At 42.0% G+C, this 25747-nt stretch overlaps 1 protein-coding gene and 1 long non-coding RNA gene across 2 annotated transcripts in view; one reads left to right on the top strand and one right to left on the bottom strand.

The window, feature by feature from the left end:
• RTCA (RNA 3'-terminal phosphate cyclase) overlaps positions 1–7029 on the top strand; it is a 10818-nt gene extending 3789 nt beyond the window's left edge. Inside the window, exons 5-11 of the mRNA XM_061379016.1 lie at positions 14–72; positions 581–722; positions 1876–2000; positions 2133–2191; positions 2822–2916; positions 4055–4159; positions 6395–7029. Of these exons, the coding sequence (XP_061235000.1) occupies positions 14–72; positions 581–722; positions 1876–2000; positions 2133–2191; positions 2822–2916; positions 4055–4159; positions 6395–6493 (684 nt within the window). The 3' untranslated portion in view covers positions 6494–7029. The remainder of the gene's footprint in view (positions 1–13; positions 73–580; positions 723–1875; positions 2001–2132; positions 2192–2821; positions 2917–4054; positions 4160–6394) is intronic.
• LOC133225995 (uncharacterized) lies at positions 7002–25747 on the bottom strand. The gene is made up of 3 exons (XR_009729345.1): positions 23938–25747; positions 14439–14640; positions 7002–7123 (listed from the first exon to the last, which is right to left on the bottom strand). It is a non-coding gene; the product is annotated as an uncharacterized LOC133225995 (long non-coding RNA).

The raw sequence follows: 25747 nt of genomic DNA, 5'->3' as shown, positions 1-25747 counted from the left end.
GCTTGGTTTTCAGGTTTTCAAGCCAGTGGTTGAAAAGTTCAATTTCACCTTTAATTGCGACATAAAGAAGAGGTGAGTTATGGAGACATGTGGCAGTGGCAGGTCTTGCTGAACGAGTTTGTGAGCACAGAGGCACACACACAAGGTGCCCTCCATCAAGCTGAGGGATGATTTTATAATATATAACTGATCTGCATTAGATGCCCCTGGATGCACTGTCACCATGTGATAAATGTGGCATGGTTCTTCCCTGACGTTTTTTCATTGCTGAGACTTCAGCTGCTGTTTATTGTTTCCTGTGGTCTACCCCTAAGGCAAGTGCGTGCTGAACAGGCAGTACATTACTGTATGGCAATGCCAATTATGTTGGCGTTAGGTAGTTAAGATGTGTGTTATGAGGTAATACTGTCAGAGAATGTAATTCTATTATAAAGATTTCTAAGGCACATCAGGTAAATTCATATGTATAGTAACAGAGAACATAAAAATGTATGATGAAATACATGAAGAGCCTTCCTTTTTCTTGGTTTCCTTGTGATAAAGATCACTTTAATTATATCTGATGACTCTTTCTAAATAGGGGCTACTATCCGCAGGGAGGTGGTGAAGTTGTAATCCAGATGGCACCAGTCAAAGAGTTGAGCCCAATAAACTTAACAGAACGTGGCACAGTGACAAAGATATACGGAAGAGCGTTTGTTGCTGGAGCACTGCCTATAAAAGTAAGTGCTCAGAATAGCTCTGATAGTATCCAACTTCATGTATCTATATAAAATTGCATGCAATCTACTTAACGTACCTCTATTCTTCCTGTATTTTGCAGTGTTTCACATACAAACTAAGTAGCCTTATTAAATGGTTTCAATCAGTCAAGCTGTTGGACATTTCTGAAATGCATATCTTGCATAGCAATATGGTATCAGCTAGAACAGGAAATGAGGATGGTATCTTTGATCTTTCACGTGACTGTTCAAAAGTCTTTAGCATATATTGACAGGTATCTCATATCTCATTTACATGTCATTCATATTAAGGTGGATTATTTTAAATGTGAAATCATGGCCCTTTTTCAGAGATTTATGGGATTTATCATGCAATGTAATAGGCAGAGATCAGACTGCATCAAATTTTTCAACCATTGCTAAGGGTATTAGACAGAACAAGTCAAAGGTAGGTTAGCCAAAGATAAAATAGGAATTTGCTTCTTTATATCCCCTCCTTTCTATTATTCCTGTCCTGCCTGTGTTCGCAGAGAATGAGTGGCAGGATCTCCTTAAGGCACCTTCTCAAACACAGCCTAGCAATTAGTAGAGGAAGGAAGAGGAGAAGCTGAGTTACTTTTTGAAGAGCTGTGGACTGCTAGTTTTGGTCTTAAAATCTCCAAACCTATGAATATTGGCTATGATCGAATCACAAGTATGGGATAAGCCCCCCCCCCGCCTGTGATTTAAAACTATTATTTTATATATTATATTTTATAGAGTATATCCTGTACATAACAGTTGTGGGGTGGGTTACTTCATTTGTTCATTTGGGGCTTTTTTCTAGTCTATGTCTTGGGATAATCAAGACTAAAATCAGGTCTTTCCTGCTATGACTGGAAAAAAGATGAATTTCTATGGATATCGAAGCCTCTACATACATCATTATAATTGTATTTTTTTCCAGCATTTCATGTTACCTTAGTTTTGTGGGAAAATTCTCAGAAGAGATGACGTTCAGTGCTTGCTTGTAGGAGTTTATAACAGTCGTTTGTTTTTCTAGTTAATAAAGTAGCCCCTTCTTTCAGTGGTTCACTGTCATAATTCGCTGTAATGCAACTGAAAGAAAAAACATTAGTTCTGTAATTTAATGACTGTTTTTACCTTTTGTTAGCTGGCGAAAGAGATGTCAGCAGCAGCAGTGAGATGCATCAGAAAAGAAATCAGAGATCTTTACATTAACATTCAGCCTGTTCGAGAACCTGACGATCAAGCCTTTGGGACTGGAAGTGGAATCATGTAAGATGAGCCCAAACTCCCTATTGATATGTGTAATCTTACCGGTTGATTAGCTAGGTTGTGATTACATAGCTGATAAACTGTAATGCAAGTGATTTTGTTCTTAATATTGATTCTGGGGTTTCTGCTTAGTGTTGTTGCAGAGACTTCAACAGGTTGTTTGTTAGCTGGGTCGTCACTTGGCAAGAGAGGTAAGAATTCCATTAAGTATACCTCTTTGGGGTTTAACTTCATGTACTATTAACAAATAGGAATCTTAAGTATAAGCTGTTCAAATAGCTGATGCTTTGAGTGTTGCATTTTTAAATGGATGTTGTTTAATAATAAAGGACAGTGGAAATGAGTGGATTTTAAGCATTTACAGTAAATGGAATCTTACACTTTCTACTAAGCTGCTCTGCAGAGTAACAGGATAACAAAATTATTCAACTTACCTTTTATCAGAATAGACTGTTAAGGATCACTGAGTAGAAAATTTTCTGGACTTTAAAAACATAAAGTCTTTGTGATTTACATGTGAAGTTTTTGTTCAACAGTGAATCTAGATGTGTATCTAGATGAAAAGGACCAGAGCAATCTTGGTTTCAAGTAGTTTGAATAAAATGTTTCTCTGAGTGGGGCTACTTTCTTTCCAGTGCTTAAGAAGTATGAACTATATGTCATCTTCAGATGGGAGGGTCTTTTAAGCAGATATTTGAGGCAAAAACATAGAAATAAGGTTTAAAAAGTTGATATATTCTTGCTTTTTTTTTCCCCTTCTGTATTTTAAAAATGATAAATAATGATTGGCAGCATCCTAATCTCCTGGATTTGCCTGTTAGGAAAGAATTCTGACAAGGTTGGCATTGAAGCAGCCGAGATGCTGCTTAGGAATCTTAAACATGGTGGAACTGTGGATGATTCTCTGCAAGATCAAGTAAGGCTCCTGTGTGTGTGTTTGCATGAAGTTGTAGTAGCAAGAACATGTCTGTATTACTTGTAAAGAATATAAATCTGAACAGAGAAAGAATGAAATGTGGATTCTATCTCTAATAGAAATAGAAATGTGGACTCTATCTCTAATTATCATTGTTTGATAATTAGAAGTTTTAGGAGGTTTCCAGGTGTGGTCACAACATCACTGGGATTAGCAAATAACATACAGTTCTTAGGAACCACAGGTGCACCTGGCTTTGCACCAACACCCTTGAATTTTCCTTTCTTGTAACTCTTCCTAGGTATGGAAGAAAGAGGTAGGAATTTCCTTTTATTTGTCATTCCTTGTAGGAGGGTTAAAAATAGCTCCTGGTTACACATGAAGAATGATACTAAGTGCAGCTATTAGAGAACAGAATGTCTAGGAGGTGCTCCTGTTTGTCTTGCTCACCTAACTTCATTTGGGAACTAAGAACCTGCACTTCCTTATTTTCAACAGCACAGCCTGATGAGAATCGGGCTGCTCTAGGTTGGGTGACATTACCTCTCAGCTGTAAACACCTGGATGCAAGTTACTGTTGTGTAGTATGATAGGAAGCATTTAGGTCTTGGCCCCATCCTGCTTTTCCCAAAGTATGCGCAGTACAATTGGTAGAAACATGCTACAACTAAAATCAATACATATGGGAGCTGCTCAGGGTTTATAACTCATACTTTACCAAGTCCTTGTCATGGTGCTGCTTGTAAATCAAGTATCTTTTAAATAGCTGTCTGGTGAATGTGTGACCAGAAAGTGCTAGAATTCAAAAACCTTTTCGTGAGCTTTTCTCTCCACAAAGGTAAGCTCCAATCTGGAGTCTGGGTGCAGGAGGGTAGGGGAGAGCAAAGTTGAATGTAGTGATGGGAGTTCAGTGGCAAACTCCACTGTGGAAAATTAGCAGCCCTTCTGTAATAAGCATTGCAGTTACCACTTCCAAGCTTCTTGAGCCTTAAATCACTCAACACTCAGCATCAAGATGACCTTCCATGAAACTTGGCAGAGCACATTTCTACATCTACAGACTTTTCCTTTTTTTTTAAATCAGTAAGTTCCTATGATCGGAAGAGTTACTTAATAATTACCTTTCCCTCCCTTTCAGCTGATCATTTTTATGGCACTAGCAAAAGGGGTGTCCAGAGTGAAAAGTGGACCAATTACACTTCATACTCAGACGGCCATACACTTTGCAGAGCAGCTGACAAAGGTGAGTCCAAAAGTTTGGGAAGTTTTACCTATTGGGTATCTTCAAGTAACAAGGCAATGCAGTTCAGCAGGCATTGTGAACTGAACTTGATTACAGAATCATAGAATCAATGGTTTGGGTTGGAAAGGAGCTTAAGCTCATCCAGTTCCAATCCCCTGCCACAGGCAGGGACACCTTCCACTAGAGCAGGTTGCTCCAAGCCCTGTCCAACCTGGCCTTAAACACTGCCAGGGATGGGGCAGCCATAGCTTCTCTGGGCACCCTGTGCCAGCACCTCAGCACCTTCACAGGGAAGAGCTTCTGCCTTAGATCTAACCTGAGCTTCCCCTGGTTCAGTGTGAACCCATCACCCCTTGTCCTATTGCTACAGTCCCTGATGAAGAGTCCCTCTCCAGCATCCTTGGAGCCCCCTTCAGACACTGGAAGCTGCTCTGAGGTCTCCACACAGCTTCTCTTCTCCAGGCTGAACAGCCTCAGTGTTCTCAGCCTGTCTGTACAGGAGTGCTCCAGCCCCTGATCATCCTCGTGGCCTCCTCTGGACCTGCTCCAACAGCTCCATGTCCTTTGTATGTTGACACCAGCACTGCAGACAGTGCTGCAAGTGGGGTCTCATGAGAGCAGAGGGGCAGGATCCCCTCCCTCGACTGCTGCTCACACTCCTATTGATGGAGCCCAGCACACGGGGGCTTTCTGGGCTGCAAGCGCACACTGCCGGCTCATGTTTATTTTCTCATCCACCAGCACCCCCAAGTCTTTCTCCGCAGGGCTGCTCTGAATCTCTTCTCTGCCCAACCTGCAGCTGTGCCTGGGATTGCTCCGACCCAGGTGTAGGACCTTGCACTTGGCATGGTAAAACTCCATGAGGTTGGCATTGGCCACCTCTCCAGCGTGTCCAGGTCCCTCTGGATCCCAGCCCTTCCCTCCAGCGTGTTGACCGCACCACACAGCTTGGTGCCATCACAGACTTCCTGAGGGCACCTCAATCCCACTGTCCATGTCACTGACAAAGATGTTGAACAAGAATGGTCTTTTCTCCAAGTCCAGGGTAGCCAAGTCTCTTGTGGGCCCACTCCAGAAGGAAACACTATCCCTAGTCTCTCTTTTGTTGGCAATATGCCTATAGAAGCCCTTCCCTGACATTCTCTGATATCTCTGGTCAGATTTAATTCTATCTTCCTGACCCGATACCTAGCTTTCTGGACAATGTATTCCTCCCACGCCAGCTGTCCTCTCTTCCATCTCTTGTAAGCGTCTTGTTTTCCTTTGAGTTTGGTCAGCAGCTCCTTATCCATCCACGGAGGCCTCCTGGCCTTCCTGTCCCATTTCCTTCTTGTCAGGACATGATGTTCCTGAGCTTGTAGCAGGTGATCCTTGAATATCAACCAAGAGTCTTGGGCCCCCCTGCCCTCTAGGGCTATATCCCATGGAACCTTACTAAGCAGGTTCCTGAAGAAGCCAAAGTCTGCTCTGTTGAAGTCCAGGGCAGTGAGCTTGCTGCACGCTCTTCTCACTGTCCTGAGGATCTCAAATTCGACCATCTCATGATTGCTGCAACAAAGGCTGCCCTGGAGCATCACATTTCCAGTGAGCCCTTCCCTGTTGGTGAGCACGAGCTCAAGCATGGCACCTCTCCTTGTAGGTTCCTCTGTTACTTGCAGAAGGAAGTTGTCTTCCATACAATCAAGGAACCTCCTGGATTGCTTGTGCCGGGCCGTACTGTCGCTCCAACAGATATCAGGGTGGTTTAAGTCCCCCATGAGAACAAGGGCCTGCAATTGCAAGGCTGCTCCTAAGTGTCTGTATCTGATTGGGTGCCCTGTAGCAGACCCCTACAGTGACATACACTCCTGCTGCTCTTCCTTTAATCCTGACCCACAAGCTCTTGGTTGGTCCATCATCCATTGACAGGCAGAATTCCATACACTCTAGCTGCTCATTGACATAAAAGGCTACACCCTCTCCATCCCCTCCATGATATACGCCAAGGATGATAAAATAATTCCTACAATGTTTATATGGGGGTTTACCTGTAGAAAGTGAATCTACTTTATAGTTAAATGCATTTAGCTTGGCTAGATGACTTTCACCACCTTTATTGAAGTGTTTTTTAATGAGATCAGTCAAAGCTGTAATAGACATAAACACCTGGCAATACATTTATTTGGCATCAGACACTGAATATTTAACCTTATGTCTGTTAACTTCAGTAGTGGTCTATTTCTAATCCTTTTCTAGGCCAAATTTACTGTGACAAAATCAGAAGAGGACGATCCCAATAAAGATACCTACATCATCGAGTGCCAAGGAATGGGAATGATAAACCCAAACTTATAGGGATTAAAAATAATAACATAAAAAAGGCAGCAAGGCGACAACAGCCAAACTCAACATACCTCAGCGATGTATTGCGCTACACGGCAATGGATGTATAGATGCGTGTGAACAGGAGGAGCCTTCTGTCACATCTGAGCAGGTTAACCTCAAGGCTGATGTGGGTTTTTTTTTCCTTGGAGTGCTGAGACGCTGGTGTGAAAAATGGAAACTTGACTTGGTTTTGTTTCTTTTCTACTAGTAGGAGCACAATGAGCCCAGGGAGGACAGCACTGACAATGCACTGTGTGTATGTGAGAGCTGCAGGGAGAGCTTTGAGAATTCAGATTCACCCAAAGAAAGTAACTGTGTAAGAGTTTTGGAAAAATACTGATATGTTCTTTCCCCTTAAAAAAAAACCAGAGTAAGTTTTCTTCTTTGGGAGCCTTGCTGTTATGAGGCACATGGAATGAAGTGCGCCATCAGATCTGTTCCGCTGTTCTTCCTTAACCATTTTGCTTACCTTGTGTGTGAGGAAATAATAAAGCAGTAGCACCGCATGGAAGCCTCGTGTTTGTATTTGCTGTTGTCTCAGCAGGTTCTGTCACTGGGAGACAGATACAGAGTCACTTTTCAGAAGCTTAATTTCTCTCTCTACAGAAAGAACATGCATAATAGAAGATGCATGAAATAACCTTTTAAATCTCCTCTTTTCATCTATTTTAAAAAGCCTTCTCAGACCAGCTAAACCCATGTCCCATGTTACACCCCAAACACAAAATAGTAACTCATATGGCTGGATTTTCTCCCTACAGGTGTCCTTGTCAGTGAAATAACCAGGTCTGTGTTTTCACCAAGATGTTGTTTGTTCTTTTTAAGGAGTGTACTTAACTCCAGCTGAGATTAGGGAGCTGTTCAACACACATGTACACCTGTGTACACTAAACATTGCATATGCAGGTGTTTAGGTGTGTAAAATCCAGTTGTGTTGTCCCTCGTCTGTAGATTAAGGAAAACCTTGGGCCAGTCTGGCCTTGATTGTGGTACAAAAGCTTGTTTGTTTTGTATGTGAAGAACTGAATCACAGCACTGGATTCACTTAACCAAACTCTGCACTCTGGAAGCTTGAATTAATTCCCAGGTTTTCCACAGCCTTTGCTCTAAGATCTTTTTTCCTCAGTTCTGGCTATTGAACCTGACAGCTAAAGAAGTAACTTGAAGTAGCATTTATCTCGCTTATTAAGATCATTGTGTTACTGAGCATTTCTAACACAAAAACATCCTTTGCTGCTATACAGAAACTTCCACCAACTATCTGCTGAACTATCTTTAGGGTTCTTCCCCTCTTCCCACCTGAAAACTAGTGCAAAAGAATGGAACGCTGTTAATTTCTGACTAGTAGTTCTTTTTATCTAGTAGAATTATAGAAAGCCCTTTAAGATCATCCAGCCCAACCGCTCCCAGTACTGCCAAGGCCACCACTAACCCATGGCACTGAGGGGCTTGTTTCCACGGTGTGTGAACACTTGCAGGGAGAGTGACTGCAGCACTGCCCTGGGCAGCATGTTCCAATGCGTGATCATACCGGGAACGGTCTGAAGGGAGCAGCAGACACCCGTTGATGGATGTGAACCCCACATTTGAGGGCAGTTGAAGAGTACCTCTAGGAATTAGCAGCCTGTGCTGCTAATGATGGTCAGCGTTTCCTTCTGGAAGATCCCTGAATGTATTTTTTTTAAGAACTTCAAAGAGAGCTCCCAAAAGGCTGGTTTCTGTGCTTAAAAAAAAAACAAGCTATTTTTCACCACAGCTGGATGGATCTTTACCAGTTTCCACAATTAAAACGTTCATGTACTTGACTAATTTAACTTCTAATGGAGGGATCCCTGCTGAAGGGGTGGTGGGATGTAACTTCATCCCACCTCCTGCTCAAAGCATCACTAACTGGGTGCAATCCACCAGCTCTTCAGAAGAAAACATGACAGGAAAAAATGAGATAATCACTTCTACCTGACTCAGATTGCTGGTATGTAGAAACCACTCTGCTGCCGCACACACTTCTTGCCCTGTAACCACTGCTTCACTTCAGCAATCAAACAAGAATGACCCACTTTCTTGCCTAATAGAGTCACTGTGGGCTGTAAGCACACTTAGATGGTTTAAAGACGACATAAACTGGCATCACTTGCTCCTGTCCTGTTAAGAAAACCTTATGAATAAAGGTTTGAATTATGTTAGATTAACAAAGGTTATGAATTTGATTTAGCACAGCTAAATCAAATCTTTTCCATTTAGGCAGACTTTGTGCACATACTGCATTATGTATGAAAGGTAGGATCAGTTTGAGCCCGACCTTGTATCTGGCCTCAAAGGCTGGCTGGAGTTTTCTTTGCTTCTGAAAAGCTGTGCCAGTTTGCACACCTGAGACACTGTCTGCAGGGCTAAAGAATTTCATCCCACAAATCACTTTATCAGAGAGTCAGCTGGGTTGCAAAAGACCTTTAAGATCATCAAGTCCGATCTTTCCCTGTCTCAGAACAATTGCAGCAAGAAAAAAAAGAACTAGCAAAACCTTGGGAGAACTCTCTCACATCAGGAATCCTGCCTCTAACCAACACTTCCTGAAAAATCCCTTTGGGAAATAACTTAAAAATGCGCAGGTTTTGTTTCTAAGGCAAATGAGAACAAACAAATCCAACCAACTCTCAGCTGAGCAAAAGATCCCCATGGAAAAGGTGAGACCTTCCAAACAGCCACGCAAAAGCATACATACAGTCCCTGCTATACATGCACATGTGTGTGCGCACCCAAGTTTTATTACCCAGATCCAGTTCACATCCTGTCACCTCATGGTGTCCTCTTACCAGGAAGCACTTATCATAATTCCTGTTCTTTTTTCTGTAGAAAGTGAGTAATTCCTCTTTGTTCCATACATACTTGACTAAATTGTAACTGAGGTAATAAAATTCATGGCATGAGTTGAGGACTCCTAGCATCATTCATATCCTGCCAAGGTGCTATTCCCCCTTTTCAACAGGGTTCTGCCCCGTAACATTGAAATCCTTTGCCTTTACATTTACTTTCAATTCACTTCAATTTAAATCTCCAAGTCAAAACAGGAGCTGCAGGTCCTGTCACATCACACTCCTGCATTGTACCTGCTATATGTACTTCAGCTTTAGTTTTACAGCACAGTTCTTAAAACAAATGCATGTGTGCAAATTGGTTGTTGGTAGGGAGTGATGCAGCTTTTCTCTTTGTAAACTTCCTACCCTTTTGGAATATGAACTAATAATTACACTGCATTCCTTGAACCTTTTTATCTTTCATTTATATCCCTTTACAATCATATAATAAGTAGCAAAAAGGTTGGATTAAGTCACTTTGTGGGAATGTATTAAACTTTTGTTCAGGAAGAGATGAGACACTGCTTGTACCTGCTCCACAAATATGCACTGGGTTTTCTTATGTTAATCAGGCACATTTGAATCTTATATAAAAACTCCAGTGTGGGTGTATAGATACAACTAAGATGCTTACATTTAATACTGCTCAAACAAGTAGTGGCAATGACTCACAAGTTCTATATGCCAAGGAAATGGGATTAATCCTCTCAACCTGTGCGTCTCTAGTGTGCTTCCATGAGCCAGTTGTTTTTGGATGAATGTGATGGTCAGAGAAAAGCACTCCACTGAGATTTGTGGGTACTGAAGTCTCAAGACACATAACTAGATGATCTTAAGGTCCTTTCCAACCCTAACCATTCTATGATTCTATGCATAAGTGCATTATCTGCAGACAGTTACAAAAGGTTCTGACAGAACTCTGTTACTCTCAGACAGAGTTTCTTTGAACCTTTTTACGTCTCATGCCCTTAAATCTGTGTCAGCTGGTAACTGTTCCTCTTCTGAGCCTATGCATCTCATTCTGGTCACTTAATTACTAGTAAAACATTTACAGTTCTCTAGACCATGCTGAAATACTGCACCTTTTTTTGGGCCTATCCACACAAGAAACACACCATTGGTTGAGGTGATGTGAAGCAGGATCCATGGGAGGACAGACTGAGGGAAAGGGCCCTGCTCACGCTGGGGAGAGGATCAAGAATCACAGAATCCCAGACTGGTTTGGGTTGGAAAGGACCTTAAAGTTCATCCAGTTCCAGCTCCCTGTCATGGGCAGGGACACCTTCCACTGGAGCAGGCTGCTCCAAGCCCCTGTGTCCAACCTGGCCTTGAACACTGCCAGGGATGGGGCAGCCACAGCTTCTCTGGGCACTCTGTGCCAGTGCCTCAGCGCTCTCACAGGGAAGAGCTTCTGCCTTAGATCTAACCTGAATGTCCTCTGTTTCAGTGTGAACCCCTCACCCCTTGTCCTATCGCTGCAGTCTCCAATGAAGAGTCCCTCTCCAGCATCCCTGTACCTCCCTTCAGACATTGGAAGCTGCTCTGAGGTCTCCATGCAGCTTCTCTTCTCCAGGCTGAACAGCCCCAATGTTCTCAGCCTGTCTCTGTACAGGAGTGCTCCAGCCCCTCATCATCCTTGTGGCCTCCTTTGGACTTGCTCCAAAAGCTCGATGTCCTTCTTATTTTGGGGACACCAGCACTGCAGACAGTGCTGCAAGTGGGGTCTCATGAGAGCAGAGTAGAGCGGCAGGATCCTCTCCTTCGACCTGCTGGTCATGCTTACAGGACCAACCAGGCTGGAAAAGCCCTTTAAGCTCATCCAACCCAACTCTTACCCCAGCCCTGCCAAGGCCACCACTAACCCATGGCACTGAGGCCTCATCTCCACGGTGTGTGAATACTTGCAGGGATGGTGACTCCAGCCCTGCCCTGGGCAGCCTGTTCCAATGCCTGAGCACCCTCTGGGGAAGGAATTGTTCCTCAGCTCCATCTAAACCTGCCCTGGTGCAGCTTGAGGCTGCTTCCTCTTGGGATGGATGTGATAAGCATCTGCAAGGATGTTTTGGAGGAGACGGAGCCAGGCCCTTTATGATGGTGCACGCCAGGAGGGTGAGAGCCACTGGGGGGAAACTGAAACAAGGGATGCTCAGGGTGGACAAAGCCCTGACCAACCTCAGCTGAGCTCCTGGCCGACCCTGCATTGAGCAGGAGCTCGGACATGAGCCCTCCTGCACTCCCTTCCCACCTCAGCATGATCCTCAGTGCCCTATCTGGAAGTGGTGATCATCGAACACAGTGAGGAAGAGTTCCCTAAAGTACAGGTTATATATAACTGTCTCTGTTACAATGAGCCATATGTTAAATAAAGCACTATAGGCGGAAAAATGCCAAATTAAATTCTTTACAATGGAAACAAGAGAGATTTTGTTTTGGAATTAGAGCTACATCTTCCTGAATTAAAAAGAAGTGAATGCAAACACAGAGATTTGATCTGTTGGTGACTGGAGAGACTAGGAAGCAATACCAGTATCTAAAAATCAAGTAAGATAGATCAACTAGAAGGTGTTTCCCTAAGGTTTCACTGCAGAGAAGTCTGCAAAGCCTGAGGTAAACAGAGGGGGCACACAGCCCTGTGTCATTTTAGGCAGAATTTTACCTTTAATCCCAGATTTACTAGTGCATTGAAGACCAAAGTTCAAGGCTTAGGAAACTTACTGATAAGTCCACTTAAAAGCTGAAAGCTCTTCTAGAGTACACACATGGAGAAGCTCACACTACAAACCGTGTGATTTTGTATCACCCAGCTGCCCAGGAGGCTTTCTGCCCAAGGCTTTCTGCCCAAGGCTTTCTGAATCCAAAGCATTTGGAATCCATCAATGATATGATATGTGCTAGAACAAAGAACTCTGCTTTGAAAACCCCACTTTCAAATGAGGACTGTTACAATGCATCTATTGCATCTTAATACGCATCTTTGCCTTCATGTACATGAGTTTTCAGGAGGAAATGTCAGACCAGTTTTCTGCCATACCATGGACGTCTTCACAGGCCCATTAAAAGAACAAATCAAACTCGCTCAGAAAACATTTGGAATTATTTCTTTTTCTCTCTTTCCAAATACATTTGTCTCTGTTTAGAATGAAGACTTCCATTACCAGATAGGTCTTCTTTGGAATGAAGACTTCCATTACTAGGTAACTGATTTCTGTGTAAAAAGACAACTTGTGAAAGGGTTTAATGATTTTTCCACATGGAGACCCCTGTATAAACAGAGAATTTTACAAGCACTGAACTGTTCTAGTTTATACAACTCCAGCTGACCCAAAGCTTATGCAGCTCTGGTCACCCAGGAATGTGCCAGTAGAGTGGATGTTTTCTCAGCCCAAACAAATTCAGGCTTATTTTAATTGTGGACTTTCCTATACTGGTATTACATCCCATTACAAACACAGAAAAGTGACTAATAAAGCATCCAAGCATTCCCTTGTCATCAGAATGGGGTCTTATATAAAAAGGCTGTGCAGACATGTTCCAGTGTACTCTATTTTAGAAACAGTGCTCAAGGATTTGCTGTTCTAAGAGCAAACCTTTGCTTATAACACGATGAAACCATGACTAAAGGAATTTACACTTAAATAACTGAAGATGGAATTTGGGCTATATCCATAAGTGAAAAAGATGATCACATTACAGCATTTGGCAAAGAAAGGAGGGGAGAGTGAACAGCATTTCCATCACTTTTATTCTACCGTCATCCTCCCAAACAGGCTGCCCAGAGAGGTTGTGGAGTCTCCTTCTCTGGAGACATTCAAAACCCGCCTGGACATGTTCCTGTGTAACCTTATCTAGGTGTTCCTGCTCCGGCAGGGGGATTGGACTAGATGATCTTTTGAGGTCCCTTCCAATCTCTAACATACTGTGAAACTTAGCCACAGACTACTCTGATTTTGTATTATATTTTCCTGTGAGTACTCCACAGCAACTAAATGATGCTCACTCCCAGCTATGCAAAATCACCAATTGTATTGCCTATCAGCTAAGTTAGTCCTCTCTTTCATAGTTTTTCCCTGTCTCTCTGATCAATAATAGGTTAAAAGCTAGGGCCTCTATCATTACATTTTAATATGTGTGTGTAAAGAAAGCTTCTGAATTTGTAGCAATGAAATCCACAGAATATCCAGGTCAGTCAAAGGAGTTGCTCTGAAGCAGTACTGGAAGGCACTGGCTCCAACTGAGCAGGAAATACCAGCACGTGCTGACAAACCCGAGATAGCTTCAGTGGGCTCAACTTCGGGAATGAGGAGAAGCACATGGCCCCTGATGTTGAAGTGACTTGGTGGGGATGTAGGAATCTCTTATCAGAACAAGAGTGCAAGCATTCTCTTCTACGTGGGAGAGTTCATTTTCATAACTGAATTATCAGATGTAGAACTGTAAAGGAAGACTGCAAGCTAAACTGAACTGCAGGAGCTCACCATTACATCCCATAAAACTCAGCAAATCTTGGGCCTTCTAGCTGTCCAAGCCTTTCATCTTTTTATTACTCCCCACATCAGAGCTCTGCAACTCTTCTACCTGCAGCTCCTCAGCTTTACGAGTGATTGTACTATACACAGTTGACTTCTCAGCTGAAACATTCTTAATAGTACCATTAATGTGGGGTTTGGGTGGGTTGGTTGCAGGAGGTTTTGGTTTGGGTTGGGTTTTTTTTCTCTTTCCATTCCAAAATGTACAAGTCTCTGGTCTCAAAAGGTTTTGCAAATAACTTGGGTCCTTATTTTGTTTTTCTCTGGTTTTAAGTGCTAAAAAAGGACCAATTTAATAAAAAAAAAAAAAAAAACAACAAAAAATCAGTCTAAGCTGCTGCTTTTTTTGGAGTGTGGTGAAAAGAACCTAAGAATCTATGCAGCTGATGGATGAAAACATTCCCATGGGATTTCCTTCACCTCCAGAATTCCAACTGCAGCACCATTTTCAAACTGCATGGGAGCAAAATTTTAAAAGCAAAAATTTAAAATATTTTTAAAAATAAATTTTTTAGAATCACTTTTAAAATCACTCACAAGTTTCTGTCTGTCAACAGAACAGGGCCTGCTCCCAGGTAAAGAACACTTCCATGCTGCTACAGAGCCTTACTGCCAGAAATGGGTATTCATGCTCCCACAGAAGGTGACAGTGCTGACGGGTGCTCAGCTCCTCTGAAGATGAGCCCATATTTCAGTTTTCTTTGCTGTCTTTTTTTAAGCAGGTGTAAAATCTGCACAGCTGAAGACAGATTTGATTAGTAAGAATTAAGCAGAATGTTTAGAATGGGTTAAGGTAGCACAAAAAGCCATATACTCCATAGAAATGGTTTCTATATTAACCCTTTGCACTTGCAGAAGGGAATTAAGGTAACTGGATCAATGATAACCACTGTCGGAGAGAAAAGGTCAATGTGATGTTGAACTAACTTGCTTTTCACAGATTTTGGTCAGTCAGCATAAATAGTTTTGGAACTGTACTTTTAGCTAGATGTTTGCTTCCGTCCCAGGAGATGGTGACCTCCAGGACCACAAGATTTATGTCCTTTGACTGCAAGCCAGATTCCTGTATCCTGTTTATTATTTATACATGTTCTCTGTCAAATAAGCACAATTCAAATGCTTTGCTACTCAATCAAGAGTCAAGCCCAAGCATTTAGACAGGGTTCAGGGATGTGTTTTATCCAATGATTATTTAATACCCCTGAAACAGAAGCAATAAAAGCTTGCTCCCTATGAACACCCCAGCCACTCCGGTTATCACTCAGGAGAAGAGCAAATTGGATAGCTAGTGAGTGCTGCAATTCAAAGGGAAAAATATGTAAATCCTTTCTGGCAAAGGAACCCCTTACTTCCTGGGTGATGCTTTAACTCACACTTTGTGAAAAGAAGGAACCCTACCACCTCTTGTCGTTGTGACTCCTGCTGTCTTTCTGATGAGCAGGTTGCTGTCTCACACTACAAATGGACAGAGACATCTCTGCAGGAAGAGCTGGGGTTTGAACATACCCATGTCCCACTTAGGTCTCAACAACAATCACCAAGCACCAAGTTCCATGCTCCACTCCTCACAGGCTGCACAGGGTGCCGGGGACAAACCCAGGCTTCCCAGTATCCAGCAGTGTGAGTCTCGGAGCCACCGCAACCCAACCACGTTTCCTTAAAGCTGCTTCTCCCACCACATGACTGCATGAAATTCAAGTTTCCAGTAAGGCACAGGCAGCCTGTTTCTGGGAGCCATGATTCCCTGTACTCGCCAAGACTGTGGGTAAGAAAAACGAGGTCAAAATCCAGCAAATGTAAGGAAAACTCAGCAAAACCTGCATCATTTTCCACACGATCTCATGACATATTGCAGGATCCTTGGCAGGTTTAAATTGCAGAGTCTCACCTTCTTGATCTAAGCCTTTCTTTTGCCTTCTTTCTCATTCTCTCTCCCTAGTCACTATCTGCTTGCTTTGTATCACTAGCTTAATGTGTATCTCTGAAGACGCGAGCAAACCACTTTGTGCACTGCATCTCATTCTCAGTATCTCCAGCTCGCAGCCTCAGCTGCAGTGGAACCAAGTCCTTTTGACAAATAGGATCAAATAAAAAAACCAAAATGTCTTTTTTGCTTCTTGTTTTACTTCCTTTTTTGCTTCTATTTTTGTTTTCCATGCTCCATTTTAACTGACTTTCCTGTGTATGTGTGTTTCTGTACCTTTCCTCCAAGTTTACATTTATTTCCCTTCTCCTCCCTCCACTCACATTCACATCTACTTACAGAAGCGTTACGATAACACAGGATTGTTAAATTCCAGGATTAGAAGTAGAGTCTGGCTCCAGCTAACCTTGGTCATTGCAAACCCAGTTTACTTCCTGTAATCTGCAATTGGAGATGCAGAAAGCATTCAAGGACATCTCTGCAGCCCCTCCTGCGGGTTAACTGGGCAGAGGCTCAGTTCCCATGAATGCAAAACTAACCTCTGCTTGCAGAGACAGCTACAGGAAATGGTGCTTAATGATACCATATGGAAAATAAGGAATACCAAAGTGTGGGATTCATCTTATTTCTGCATGAATAGAGGAGAGAGACAGCCTCCTGCAGAGTTTGCTGGGGTTTTTGCATCAAACAATTTGTTCTTCAAAACACATGAAAATGAAGCAAATTAAGCCTCTGCTCTTGTGAGACCCCACTTGCAGCACTGTGTGTAGTTCTGGTGCCTGTGGCAGGGGGTTGGAACTGATGATCTTAAGGTCCCTTCCAACACAAACCAATCTGTGATCCTATGATCTCATGCTGTAGCTGTGCTTGAGTTTATGCTCAAGATCCTGGAGCCAGCTGCACCCACAGAGCCTAGAGGGGTAGGACTTTCACATGAACCCAGCCATCCCCATGCCTGAGTCACTCCTCCTGGAGGGCCCTTGGCTCAGACAGCTTAGACAAAGTGAGATTTAATGTGTAGGCAGGAGTTCTGGCTGAAGCAAGCTAAATAATAAAGTCTAGATGACTACGTAGTCAAAACAAAACAAAACCCAGCAAAATCAGATCCCCATTGTATATGTGGAGATCATAGAATCAGAATGATTAGGGTTGGAAAGGTCCTTAAGAGCATCTAGTTCCAACCCCTAAAAGATTTGTGAAGGCTTGCAATTACCTCCCAGTCCTTAGCAAAATAACAAGTTACTGGCCCATAGGCAATAGACATCTTTGAAAGAAGGATGTTTTTCCTTTAGTTGTTCTTGTCTAGGTGACAGTTTTGTTCACAGTATGCCTGAGACTAAACTGCTGGGAAGCTGTGATTTGCATGAGATTCCTGAGGTTTCCCAACTTCATCGGGGAAAATACTCAAGGTTGGCTTTTATCGCATCAATGTAAGGCTGACCTTCAATTAAACCAAGATATGCAGGCTCCACAGAAAGCCAGGGAAAACATTCAAACAACCAGAAACAGATTAAAGGAAACTTGATCAAACTTTAGAGAGTTTCTTTCCCAGCATTTTACTCCTACAAGTTTTATCTACCCTGTGCTCAAACTACCACCATATGAGGAAGAGCACTCTCCTGCCCCAGCGTCTTTCTCCTAGTACTTACAAAGTGATCTACACCAATTAAGCTTCACTTTATGCCTGTAAGGTAAAACTTGCACAAGTGAAATCAATTGCTGCAAAGTGCATATTAGAAAAGACTGAGACATGAAGTAGCTTTCAGGATCCCCAGTTCTCAGTTCCTAGTTGCATTGACTATTTTTTAATGACTTTGATATTTATAACTATTTTGAAGATTTCTGCGCATCACTGATAGTAATAGGGCTAAACCCCTGTCTTGTCATGCTAACAGATATCTCCAAAGTCCTAAGGTGCCTCACACACTGTTCAAATCTAGCACAACCTTCCTCTCTGGAACTAAAGCTAGCACCCAGCTTGTGTGCTGTACTACAGCTATTCCAATAGAGCATTAACATATCCAAGCACAGAACTATTTAATGCCTCTTTAAAAAGAAGAATACAGCATGAAAACAGAGTAATGCAGAAACAACTGTCACTTTGGAGTCTGGGAGGTCTCACCTTAGGATCAAGTACAATTTCGTGGCAATTTTTAGGATTTTATGCACAAAATAAAGATGAAAACCTTTTCAGGGCAACCGCTGCAGCTCTACAGTCACACATCTTGAATGTGGCAGAGGGTCACAGTTCTGAAAAGACTGACTGAAGCCTCAGTGAAGTGCACTGAATTTACTTCCAAATTTACAACGCATTGTGTTTTGTTAATGCATCATTTTCTGGCTCTCACTGCTACTTTGTGTGAGCATCATGCTGATTAAGCCTAACAAAATGGATGTTAGCCTTTGGGATGACTTACGTCTGGTGCAAAAAGATGAGGGATCAACTAAATTTAGTTACTTCTTTCTAGTTACTAGTCGATACCATTGCAACTCAACCATGTGGAAAGGAGACAAACCTGTTAAAAAAGTCATATTAAAGGCCCATCAAATTAAATTGCAGCTATTCATAATATTAAACCCAGTATCTTCCTCTGTCTAAAGCCCCCATCATGAACGGCACCAGCTTCTACATAAACAGTTTACAGGTTTTAGTAATTAACAGAGTACAGCACTCTGTCACAGTCTTACAACTGCATGCAGGTAGAGACATTAGCTCCCCTTTTCATGTTAGAAGCAAATAGCAGTAGTGTTGGCAGTGGTGACAAAACCCCAGATTTAGGTCAGGGGATTAAATAGCTGTGAGGACAGATGTCAGTTCACCCCGGAGTTGTGCTTCTCTAAATTTGATGTTACAAAGACATGTGTCTAGCCCAGCTGACTCTAGATTATCATGGAAAAATTGCTTCCTAAGCAGTTTCTTTATGAGAAGGTAGTAGGAAGACAAACAGCAGCAATTTGTAGATTTATGTTCTTGACTCATGGATTTTGACACAAAGTTTGGGTTTTTTTGGGGAGGAGAGGTTTGCTGTTATTGAGCAAGTGCATGGTAATACAAGATGACAGGAACAGTATGTGTCCTTAACCAACTTGCTGTTTCAAAACTTTTCTGGGAAGCTGCTGACAAACCAATATGTATCACTTGTATGGCAAAGCTGCTGAAAATAACTCAGAGCATACATTCATTTACAGATCTGCACACCAGGTTCCTTAGCGAAAGCACCTGGCTCCAGGTTGCAGGCTTTCTCCAGGGGCAGTGAACATGGGGGCACCCTGGTGCAGCTCACAGCCCTGGGTTTGTCCTGTGCACGAGGTATGCTGATCCACCAGTCTGGCTCTTGAGTAATGCCACCACTGAAGTGGAAGATGCTGGAGAGGTATTATCTCAGTAACATAGGGAAGTTCTGGAGTTCATGGCTGCAGTCATAAAACACAAGATGCTGGAGAGGGACTCTTCATCAGGGAGTGCAGCAATAGAACAAGGGGTGATGGGTTCACACTGAAACAGGGGCAGTTCAGGTTAGATCTAAGGCAGAAGCTCTTCCCTGTGAGGGTGCTGAGGTGCTGGCACAGGGTGCCCAGAGAAGTTGTGGCTGCCCCATCCCTGGCAGTGTTCAAGGCCAGGTTGGACACAGGGGCTTGGAGCAACCTGCTCTGGTGTGAGGTGTCCCTGCCCATGGCAGGGGTTGGAACTGGATGAGCTTTAAGGTCCTTTCCAGCCCAAACCATTCTATGATTGTATGAACAGGGAACCCAGAAGAGATGTATGAATGAGAACTTTCAAACAGAAGAGCAGATGCTTTCTATGACTAATACTAACAAGAAGTAAAAAGTTCTCTTTTACTCAAGGCTTATTTATGAAAAACAGAACATGCTGACCTTCCCCCATACTGAAAGTTCTTATAGCTTTCCATAGTGAGCAAAACTATGTTTTAATTGGCTTTGGATGATATTGATGATTTATGGATGGCTGATCCTTACTGCCATTTGCAATATTCTGAAAAGAAAATGAATACAGTTGCAAAGCACTGTAGAGCTGTGGTAGGAGAGGTACAGCCCAGCAACACATCTTCCTTTGTAAGGGCTGAACCATGTACAATCTCTGACAAATCTCATTTATTTCTACAGTACAGGTCTTTGCGTTCAAAAGAATGTCAAGACAACCTTAAATTCTTTCTGGGAATAAAGATTTACTTGAATACACTTTTCAGTCAAGGATACTCTAAAGGAAGTCCTAAATGTGGTTATCAAACACACTTCAGATGGCCAGGGAAATGGAAAGTATTTTTCAGTCAATTTACTTGGAAAATCCAGGTCAGGCTTTACAAGTACCAAAGACTTCCAGAGAAAACCTAACTGCTTTTCACTTCCTACAGGAAATTTTTGCTTGTGACATGCTGACCAAAGAACATTTAGATGAAGTTATTAAATCCCCTCAAAGAGCAGTGTATGTACTAAGTAGGCAAATCATGATCACTGTTGTAAGCTCAGTAAAAGTGTCTGCCAAGTGTGCATCTGTAGTTAAAGGAATGTCAGCTACCAGGAGTAACTGGTTTCACAGACTCTTTCAATGGATGCAAGTGTGGAAGAAAGGGCTCTGTCATTGTGCTGATGGTCATCACCACTAGCTTGGTTGCACAAGCCTAAATACAGATAAGACCCCACAGCAATTTGGATTCAGGACCTTATCCAGAAAAAATGTAACCCAGCAGAAAAATAGTGTGTGAGTGTTGGAGAAATGAGTTTTCAGTAAGGAGCAGACTGTCCTTTTGGCCTACTATGGGCTACTGGGACTGGAAATTATGAAATGTCATAATTTGGGTGTCAGCCACTTTGTCAGCGTAAGAGGGCAGTATCACAAAATACTAGGATCTGCAAGGAATGAGATGTGGAACTATACAAGAAACATTAGAAATCCTTCAGGTAACTAAATGGTAGAACTTCATCTGGAACAGATAGTACCAGACTGATCATTCCTTATGAAAGTTGATGCTGCAGTAGAAGTGTTTGAGAGGGTGAAGGGCATTATTGACATGTGAAAAGCATTTCTAAACAGTAACACTTAAAAGACTGATACTTTGGTGGTTTGGGTTTTTTTTTCTCATTTAGAAAAGATCGGAGTTAGACAGACTTGAACACGATAACCATTAGTAGAAAAATGGTAGATGGTGAACTTCCAGTCTTCCTGCATCGTAATTCAAAAGCAAGGGGACAAAAAGGACAAGTGTTTCAAACCAATCAAAGGAAATACTTTTAACAAAGTGTCTAATTAAACTATGCAACTCTTTTCCACAGGAAGCAATCTGGGACAGCACTTTAAAAAGAGTCATAAAATGACTGGACATTTAGACCTATGACTACTACCACTGAATTGGAAGAGAGACCAAGTCTCATGCCTGCAGACATACATTTATACAACTGATATCCAAAAGAGCTCAATACTGTAAAAGCATCTATTCCTGAATCTGTCTCCAGGGCATTTCTTCCATCCTCCTGTGAATCTTTGGTTTCTCTTTATTGCCAAAGTGCAGTGTACTGATCTGTTTCAGTATCTTCATTTGATCTGGTATGTGAACTACATTGCCCCTTACAAAACAAGCAGCAGCATCTTGTGGCAGCCTCTGTCATGCATAGTTACAGAGAAAATTTAGGCAGGGGTGACCACAAGAGATCATTGAGACCAATGTCATGCTCAAAGCAAGGCAAGTTTTACAATTAGATTAAGTTGATCAGGGTCTTTTCCAGCTGAATTGTAAAAATCCTCAAGGCCAGAGGTTCTACAGCTGCTGAGCAACCTGGTCTAAGTGCTGAACCACCCTCATCAGGAAACTGTTGTTCACATACAATTGGAACTTCCCTCATCACATCTTTTCACTGTATCCCATTGTCCTTTTATTGTATACCTCTGAGAAGAGGCTGGCTCTGTTCTCTCTGACCCCTGCTAAATGGAGGGATACTGAAAGACAACAGTCAGTTCAGAAATGCACTTTGCCCTTCTAAGCTGTGGGGTTTAGGCATATTTTACTATTTAGACATATTTTAGTTCTTAGTATTTAGGCATATTTGCAGGTTACAAACTTCAAATTACAAAACAGTTTTAATGGGATGAAAAAGTAGGCCTACATTGTAGAATCATAGAGTCATAGAATGGTTTAGGGTTGGAAAGGACCTTAAAGCTCATCCAGTTCCAACCCCTGCCACGGGCAGGGACACCTCACACTACAGCAGGTTGCTCCTGTGTCCAACCTGGCCTTGAACACTGCCAGGGATGGGGCAGCCACAGCTCCCCTGGGCACCCTGTGCCAGCGCCTCAGCACCCTCACAGGGAAGAGCTTCTGCCTTAGATCTAACCTGAACTTCCCCTGTTTCAGTGTGAACCCATTACCCCTTGTTCTATCGCTGCAGTCCCTGAATATATCAGGAATGCCTCATACTTTGGCTTTCGAACCTGCCATCAGCACATTCTCCAAAAAGTTTATGCTTTTAATTCAAGCTAATTGTGACCTCTTTAAAATGCTGATGAAATTAAATAATCAAGAATTTAATTGATCAAGCATGTTATATGAAATGTAAGACGCTTCTTTGTACAATGTGTATGGGCCATAATCTCAGGGTCACCTAGACTGTACTACATTCCTGTATCTAGGTTGCAGACTCTGTCTCTTTCCATAAAAAAAGCAGGAACCTAAGGATGGCTCTTTCAAGACTCTTGAAAAACAGGCTTTCAAGGTGTCTGTGCTTGACAGTTCAACTGCAGGAAAGATATAACTAAAAAGAGGTATTCATCTTTTAAGTTCAGGCAGGGATGTTAATCTTGTGGTTCAGAACTGACAGTTTCTCTTTTCAAGTGTCATAGATTTGAGCTCTGATTACACACTCCAACAAAAGAAGCTCTTGTTTCACCTGTGCTTCATGCTGTTGGTCTATTGTTTCACATTCATTTTGACAAATCATACAAAATGCTACCTTGAAATTAAGTTTTTGTCAATAACAGTGGAAACAGTAACTTTGTAAACAATCTTTTATAAAATTCCATGTGATTTTTAAAATGTTTTACCAATTCAGTGAGGTCCCTGATATGTCTCTCCCATCTGTTTTATTACTACTCTTTACCTCAGTATTATGACTCTCCTCCTAAAAATGATCAGGTTTTCTCCCAATCCTAATTCTATAGAAAACACTTGACCAAATTTTTAATTGAATTATCCAATCTGTTTACATTTGTTTTAATCCAAATGTTAAATCTCTAAGTGAGATCTCTTCAGATGTGAAACGAATTGGTTACTCGCACCGTGTTAAATAGAGCAATTGGCAATAGCGATTGTATGCAGAATTACTCTTTGATAGATTTGGCTTGTTTAACCCTCCAGCTGTAATTTGTGGGATCACAGCCATATCCCTCCCTCCTGCTGCTGACAGCTTGTGGCAATGCTCTGCAGAGCCCTTGACACTCCATTCTCTTGTCCTGGGCATTATCTAGAGATCTAGATAGCTCAGTGTTGAAAGACTGCTCAAACTTTCTCCTGCTTTCTTCCACTTGGAAAAGGACACAAACCAAAAGAGTTTAAAACAGAGACTTCAAAAGCCCTCAGACATGCCCCCACAAGCTATTGAAATCAGCAACGCAGTACTTCATTCCTTGCAAACAAGGATGTGGTGCATGCTTTCAGTTTACAGAATTTCAAGTGACAAACAGAAAACAAATGAATCACACTTTCCTGAGTGCAGCGAAGCGAGTTCTGACCCAGGGAACTCCTGAGCTTCGGAATGGTTGAAGGTTGGGAGTGCATCTGGAGAACATGCTACAGTACTTGTTTTCACAGCATTGTTTAGGCATTAACTTTTACCTACTGCTGGTTAAACAACCTGATCTGACTGAGTGTGGTCATTCTTATGCCCTACCTCAAAGTGAGCCTCACTTCCCTTTCACTGCGCCTTTCTACAATTACCTTGTCACCTCCTTACCTGGGCCTGGTTCCAAAATCATGCGTGCACACTCAAAAAAGCTTGCAGAGAGCTTGGGGGTAAACCATCATTAATCTCACCCAGTATTTGCCTTTACTTCCCTATTCAAACAAGCCCAAGGCTACACAGATACCTCTCATATCTACTCACCTGTCTCTCAGCAAGAGGGCTTCTCTAACAAAAAACACAAAAGCTTTTGGGAGGTGGATTTTCACGTCCAAAGAACTGCATGTGTTGGAGGTTTGTACAGCTCCGTTCTATTGAATTAACAGTCAGCTAGACCCAGGAAAGAAAAAGGAAAAGCATGCAGGCTACTGGTGAAGTATGCTCTTCAACTGCTTGCTACTACAGATACTTGCTACAAAACAGGGAACAAGAAATTTAAGTTCTGTCACTAAGTGTATAGATATAATAAACAGGATATTTCAGTACATTCAGATGTTGAAAACAGAATTTTCAGCTTATGAATTTACCTTTAGATGTGGAAATGAATTTTACTCTATTCTGTACATTTCCTTAGCTGCTTCTATAGATATACTTTTCTGGCTGGCAGACAAAGCAAGTAGAGCACTAATTTGCCATGTTCTTGCTTCTCAGTTCAACTCCAACAACTTGGGAAGAGTGATTTATACCAACATCATCCCTATTTCTCAGAAGAATTAATGTTCTTCAACCAGCAGAAACAAAAACTTGCTACCTGCTCCATCTCTGCTCTGTTATCAACACCAAGGCCATTGTAACTATAGAACAAAACATGTAACAACAATGTGGTGCTGGAATTGCTTGTTTGTGAGAGGGAATTTTTCTTTCCCTTTTCCCAGAGCTTATCTACAAAGACTAGATTTTCTCCCTAAAATGTTTATTTCTGTGTGCTTTTCAGATACGAGTGCCTGGGCAAATTATTAAACAGAGAAGAATCATGCTGTCTTGCTTCACTCTGCTGTTAAGATGCTTGGATATATATGGAGGGACAAAATGTTCCTGAACTGTACTTAAACAGGGAATCAACAGAAACAATAGCAGATACATTTTGGATATAATTTTAAGAACTTAAGGCAGTCATGTTTTAACTCTATTTTACATGTATTCCTGATATCCATGAAACAATCAAATAAATACACTATTTCTGATGAGATTTTGTTGCTTGGGCCCATTAGCTTAAGCAACAAAATGAGGAGGCTAACAAAAGGAGGTCAATATACAAAGCCAGTAAATACCCCAACCACATTTCCTGAAGTTCTCTCTTCAGCTGCATGTTAGAAGTAGTGCTAAAGGATACAGATCAGGCTTTTTCCATGCACATCAAGCAAATAGCAGTAAAAGACAGTTTAATCTACTAGGTTTGACTAGCCAAAGCAGTCTCTGTGGCTCAACTGCTGCAGTGTCTCCAAGTTCCACCACTGTTAAAACTGATAGTCTCCATCACTGTAAGACCCTGAGCCCTTACAATATCTGAAAGAACAACAGTCTAAAATACCTGGGAGTGTTCAAGACATGACATCTGTGTTGGGAACATAAATTCACTCAACATCTATGGCACCATCTCTTTCAACTAGGGAGAGCAGATATCCCATATCTGCCTTTCACTTAAAAGAAAGGTGGAATATATAAGAGAAAAAATAACAGCGAGTTTTTGACAATTAAGCACAGCAAGAGCAGTAAAGTCATTCCGCTTCCCTGATACGCTCCTTTCTGATCCAGTTAATGCATACAAGTATAATTTTCATTATTGCAATGAAAAAAGAAGTCATTCTTGACTACTTCAAGTCACATAAGCACAGAATACCTGACCCTCTGTCGCATCTGTTTATAAAATACATATTTGTCTCTTTTTGATACAAATCTTCAGGCACAAATCTTAGGCTTTAAATGTCTAAATCTCTTCTCATTGCAAAAAACAAAAAGATGCCTGTGTAAGTGTAAATTTTCAACCTGCCAAAAAACCTGTTCCCCTTTTTTC

The sequence above is a fragment of the Neopsephotus bourkii genome, unplaced genomic scaffold, assembly GCF_033783945.1.
Source record: "Neopsephotus bourkii isolate Nb327-2 ecotype Australia unplaced genomic scaffold, CSIRO-AGI_Nbou_v1 NB_1768, whole genome shotgun sequence".
NCBI lineage: Eukaryota > Metazoa > Chordata > Aves > Psittaciformes > Psittacidae > Neopsephotus > Neopsephotus bourkii.
This window is presented reverse-complemented; position numbering and strand designations above follow the sequence as displayed.